Consider the following 6,414-nt stretch of genomic DNA (forward strand, 5'->3'; position numbering starts at 1 on the left):
CTTCCCTGAATAGCACCTCCCATTTTCATCGAGTGAGAGTAACAGTTAACTAGTACATCCATTTCTCTGGCAACCATCAATACAGGTCTTCGTTCAAGAATTACAATCCTTTTTATTGCCAAAGATAATTGCTTAGCCTTGTTTGTTTACAACTTCCGTCGCTGTAAAAATTCTAAAATAGTGGGCACTTCTGAATTGCTGGTAGCAATAGCCAGGGGGTCTTTGTATTTTACCCAATATTTAATCTCCTATAAATCTCTATTAGTCTTTATTTAATATATAAAACATCAATTTTCAAATATTTTTAAATAATATATATACATAAAGATATATATTATTTATAAATATCTGAGCCAGGCCTAAAAAATTAGGAGCAAGTCCAGAACTAAATTTTGTGGGCTTGATGCGGGCCTGGGTCAAGACAGGCTTTAACAAAAAACCTAATCCCAAACTCAGATTTTCTCAGACGGGCAGAAATGATCATCCCTAGTTATAGGTGAGCTTAAATAGTCCCTTATTCAAATTTATATTTTTAAAATTCAAAAAAAAAACCCACAAAATTCTAAAAAGGTTAAGAAGCAATGTGAGAAATCTGATATGAAGTCGAGAACAACTGCATTTTAGTATTGATTATGAGTTTGAATATTAAGGAAGCAAAGCTGGATCTAATGATGGTATATCTCATTGGGTTCAAATCCAGTTTGCAGCCCCAACACAGGTGAGGTTATTGAAATTTTCGTACTAAATTAAAAAGGGAAACGTGCCTAATTAACATTTTTGGGCAATTTAACACTGTTTGGGGCATGTTTGTGATTTAGGCCTGGTTTGATGGCAGTGCAAATACAAAAATATGATAGTACAAATCATTTGAGTGCAAATTGTGATATTTTTTATTCTACCTTATTTTGTTTGATTGCAGAGCAAATGAAGTAAAATGAGACATGAAACAAAATAAAGTAAAACCACATTTTACATTTTTTTTTGTTTGCACTTTCATACATTTGTACTAGTGCAAATAAAATTGCACTGCAACAAAATAGGGCTCCATGCTACACGAATCATGAAAATTTGTGAAAGAAGTCGAAATTGGGGAGGGGGTACAAGTCAATTAATTTACACTGCATTAGGACTAGGGTCTTTGTACTGAAGAAAAGTTCCTGATAATAAACTGTGGGAAGCTTCCTAAATTACCCAGACACAACAACTTTGTTTTTTTTCCTATGTGTTTTTCTAGGCTTTTCTTATTTAAATACCAAGAAAACCTCTTTCACGTGGTCACATAGTGAAAGCAAATAAACTTTACAAATCCTCAACTTCTTTATTGGATTATTGGGGTTGGGTTTCCTTTAGAAATTTGGAAATTCCTTATGGAATTATCTCTTACGAATTCGTTCCATTTTTACGTGTTTTCCAAGTTTTCTTGCATGCCAAGTAGTCTAAATTAGTCTTCGGCACTGACTTCACCTTCTATTAACTATGTACATTCCTAATCGAACTGGGATTTTAAATCTTTATTTATTTATTAGTTAGTCTCATACTCTCATCTGCCCATTAACTACAAGCATTCTGTCTTCTTCTATTCTATTATTAATAATTCTTTCGTTCTTCCTTGATCAATACTTGTTTGTTAGGTCTGTTCATTAATTTCTTTTTCAAGTCAAACGAACGTGGGGATAGGTGCAGGAATAGAATCTTAATTTTGAAGATGATCAACCCATATTTAAGTGATGATATCATCTTTAAAGAGATACTCACTAGAGTTCCAGCAGACAATCTTCATAACAACTTCAGACATGTATGCAGGAAGTGGTTTGAATCAATCTCCAATCCTCATTTCATTTAAACTCATTACTCCAATGCCGAACAGGGTTTGATAACTCTGGGGCTAATATGTTTTAAGCCGGGTTGGATTGCATTACGTTTTATGGATATCAGAGCAGGCAAGATGATAGACCGATTCATCAAATTTAGATCTTTGAGTTCATGTGAAATGCCCAACCTTAGAAGCTGCTCTAATGGCATGCCGTTGTTGCAAGATGGACAAAATGTTCATAACCTTTATGTAGTTAATCCTGCTACAAGTCAATGGTCAAGCATTCCTCCTTTCACTACACCCATTGGCCACTGGTTCGAATTGTTATACGTTCCTTGTACACAAGAGTATAAGGTGATACACTTGTTTAAAGATTACCATAGTTTCACTTTTCGGTGTGAGATATTCACTTGTGGTGGTGGTGGTGGTGGTGATGATTCATGGCGACTAGTCGATTCGATCACAGAAAACCGAATCAATAAATACTTTTGGGGAAAAAGAGTTATAGTGAGAGGAGTTATATACTGGAATGTTAATTCGACTTGGTATATTATATCTATGGATCTCAGGGAAGAAAAATTCCGTCTGGTGGAACTCCCTCATCGACGTTTCCACACACAGGTAGAACTACTAGAGAAAGGAGGCTTTCTGTCATTTCTTGATCGAGATCCCTATGAACATATAAACGTGTGGGTTCTGAAGGATTTTCATGCAGAAGGTTGGGTTAAAGAATACAGTATCAATGTGCATTGGGAGATAAAACGATGTTTGTATAATGTTATCACCACCCTAAGAAATGGTGAAGTTATTGTTTTTCATAGATACGAAAGACACTTCAGCATCTACGATTTGAGAGTTGGGCAATGGAGGTTGGTTAAGTACAGAAGGAAACGTGTTTGTTCTAAATGGTATCTATGGTCCCCATGCCAACAACCTCTTTTCTTTGAATGTTTGATTGATCTGGAATTGTGTAACAAATATTGATCAGTGAAAACTGTGTTTAATTAGATATTGTTATATAGTTCCATGTAGAGAAATCTCTAGTTTTCAATTGCAATCTAATTCATGTTATTTTTTTTTCTTTTTGATTTTCTCTCAGTGGAAGGATCTCTTTGTTTATAGTGAAAATATGAAGTACACAATACAAATTTACACCTGGTTCAGTTTTGCATCTATATGATTTGCACTCTTATATATCTGACACAAAATCTGTACTTTTTTTGTCTCATTTTCATTCACTGAAAATACAAATTTTGCATCCGAAAACTGATATAAAATTCATATGACCCCAATTCTTTCTCATATAAAGTGGGGACCCTAAACAAATAGCCCTCTTTTATCCTACCCCATTCTTAACGTGGAAATCATATTAATTTACTACCTAACCTATTTTATATCTCACAAACAAATAAGAAAGTTAAATCAGAAGCAAAAATAAACCAAAATTTACATTCAACCTATTTGCAATCTCATGCATTTACTCTGGCGCAAATGAAATTTATCCTATGATCAATTGTAAAAAAAGGATATTCCAAGTGAGTGACAGGGATCTCAAAGTACTGGCATGATTAGTCATAAGAGCTTATTGGTTTGCCACTTTGTGCAAAAAACAATGCCACAGTTTGGACAGAATCCAAGGTTCTTCTCCCAAGACGGCAATACCTCAGAGAGCTGGACTAGGGTTTATCATTTCTCATCCTGGACCTAAGCCCAGACATCTTATATATATATTACAGAACATGCAGCAAGTTACGAGCCCAATTATCCATAAGATTAATGTCTAAAATTCCATAAGATTGTTTTGCCTATACAATTTACCTAGTAGTGATAAAATTATCTGTGTCAAATAGATTTCCTAATTGGTATTAATCATCCTTTAATCACCACTATCATGCATCTCTTCTCTAATTACCTTTTAATCATAAAAATGTTTATTTCCTTGCTGGTTCACTGGACTGGGTTGAATGTTTAATAGTTTTGGTGCTTGTCTAGGGTTTGTTGTCTAGAGTGTATTAGACAATAAAAACTTTGTTTTACTGCAAAAAAGGTGAACATAATAGATGAAATATCTGTATATGTTTGGCATCGATGCTGCAGTTGTAGTATCGTTTTCCTGCAAAAAAGGTGAGAAAACGGTGTTGCTAATGTGTGGCTTAGAGCACATTTCATCACTGTTTTTTTGTTTGGAATCGTTGCTGCCAGGTAGGACATTTCCTGGAGCAACAACTTTTTCTATTTGGTACCAATGCTCCAGGAAACGTTTTTCGCACTTCTACCCATTATCCACTGCCACATCACTGCCATGTTGGCAGCAACGAACTGCAGCTCCAAAAAATATCAAATTTGACATTACTCCAAGCCATATCTTCCCGATTTCCAAGGTGTGGCTTGGAGTACTATTTTTTATAGAAAAACGAATCCAAACAGATGACTGTTTCTTAGAACACTATTTTTTCTACATAATGCTGATGTGACACCAATTTTTAAAACAAAAGCAACGGTTCCAAATAGATGCTCTAAATCTGAAAAAAAAAAAAAAAAACAAACAAACAAAAAGGCCATCCATTTTGTAACATGGTATTTTACTTGCTTGACCCTTTTGTCTGACCACCGATTAACGATTTGATGGTGCTTAGGTCTGCCAAATGTGTCCATTATAAAGTGATTCAAATTCAAACCATGCATGAATAAAGTTTGGGCTGGATAAGATCAGACCAAACTGGGTAATGTAAATGCAGGTCTCCTTGGATTGAGTTAGGGCCTAAGATGTGAATCTGCTTGTGGGGTTCAAAGCAATGATTTCAAAACTGGACCGGATCATACAGTTGGAAAAAAAAACGGGAACCAATCACCTGACTGGTTCCGTTTCAGCTTGGAAACTGTTTTTGGCTAAAAAACTTTGATTTGGTCAGTGAAATGCTGACTTGGGTGGTCAAACCATTGGGCCATACAACGTTTTTCGATCATTCTTTATTTATTTTTATTATTTTTTGTCAAAACGGGTTATCCATTCAATTTGAACAGTCAGACCATTTGACCCAAGAACTAAACCCCAGAATGGTTTCCTATCCAATTCGATTTAAAAAACCTCGGTTCAAAGTAATCAAAAGCTCACCCTAGGTTAATAGCAATATAGCATCACCTAATCCGCTAATCGTTAAAAGATATTGGAGCAGGGATCTTCAAAAAGGCTGTTCTACAGCATGAATTTTTTTGTTTCTATTTGTTTTTTAAGTTGCCACATCAGCTAAAAGCAAAAATACGTTCTTGAACTCTATTTTTGTTTTGGGTTTTATTTTATTCTGCCTAATGTCTTAATTTACTTCATTTTTACTGCAATCAAATAAAATAAGCTAAAATTTGAAACAAAAATATGCCAGAATTTATACTAGAAATCATTTGCACTATTACAGTTTTGCATCAATGCAAATTTATTTGCATTGCAACCAAACACAACCTAACGCTTAGTTTGGAAGGAGTACAAATACAAATATGTAGTACTTTTTCCAAACTGAGCCTAAGAAAAAAAAAAAAGTTGGTATTGTTTCTAAAAACAATACATGTTTTCTAAACAATCAAAACAATGGTCTTTGAAACAAAAAACAAATTTTATAGTGTAAAAATCATATGATCTATGAAACATGTTATTAAATAACTAAATGAAAACGCGTCTTTGAAACCGGAAATTCAAAATTATATTTTTGATTAACACGTACTGACATACACAACCAAAAAACATGATTTTTGTGTTTTTATTTTTAGAAACAATCTATTTTCAAACTAAATAATTTTGATTTATTTTTAAAATCAGCAATAAAGAAAAACAACTCAGGCCCTGTTTGGTTTGCGGGAATTGGGGTCTGGAATCGGATTTAGAATGGGCTATTCCGATTCCAACTGTTTGGTTGGCAGAACCGAAATCAGAATCCTATTCTCATTTTTGTTGGAATGACATTCCCCCATTTGGGGGAATGGTCATTCCCTGCCTCTCCCTTGGGAATGAAATCTCATTCCTACTGATTTTAACTTCCATTCCCATTCCTGTCTGAACCACATAGACTATGGGAATGGACTATTTCGATTCCTATTCCGGAAGATTATGATTCCGATTCCGAACTGGGAACCTGTTTGACCCCACTTTTAAAGTAAAACGCCCCCAAAGTTACCAAATGGGCAAAGGATTTCACTATCGAAGTCCGTCTCCTGAAATCAATCAAATCCCAATTACCTTTCTTATTTAAATTTCTATCTGATCTCCTTCCGCTTCTACGTTTCTCCACTCCATTCAACCAACAGTCCTAATTCAACCTGCATTCTCCATATTCTACTGTATAATGCTATCGATAGCTTTTGATACCCAAACACTCGTCTATATTTAATCAGTGGTGGGTTATATCATTCTGAATTTCTGTTGAGTTTACGAGATCAAAGCTGATTTCATCTCATCACCTGATGGAAGGTGTTAGTATGCAATTGGGCCGCGTGCGGAGAACAGGGTCACCATCTCGGCCCTCTCAAGCTGGGCCCATCTACGTGGGCTGAGATATGCACCAATTAGCCAATTTTATTATTCCCATCAACTAACCGTTTCTTAGATTATT

General features: G+C 35.0%; 1 protein-coding gene across 1 annotated transcript; it reads left to right on the forward strand.

Annotated features, from left to right (window-relative positions):
• The first annotated feature begins 1,924 nt into the window (after positions 1–1,924).
• LOC148851500 (putative F-box protein At1g19160) lies at positions 1,925–2,797 on the forward strand. The gene has a single exon (XM_088945688.1). It carries the CDS (start codon positions 1,925–1,927, stop codon positions 2,795–2,797), a length of 873 nt encoding a protein of 290 aa, XP_088801814.1.
• The last annotated feature ends 3,617 nt before the right edge of the window (positions 2,798–6,414 follow it).

Source organism: Nelumbo lutea, chromosome 5 (genome assembly GCF_056320005.1).
Source record: "Nelumbo lutea isolate HS-2025 chromosome 5, American lotus-T2T, whole genome shotgun sequence".
Classification (NCBI taxonomy): domain Eukaryota; kingdom Viridiplantae; phylum Streptophyta; class Magnoliopsida; order Proteales; family Nelumbonaceae; genus Nelumbo; species Nelumbo lutea.

What these genes read in the sequence shown, in the direction of transcription:
- LOC148851500 (XM_088945688.1), top strand. Translation starts at nt 1,925, where the DNA reads ATGGATATCAGAGCAGGCAAGATGATAGACCGATTCATCAAATTTAGA.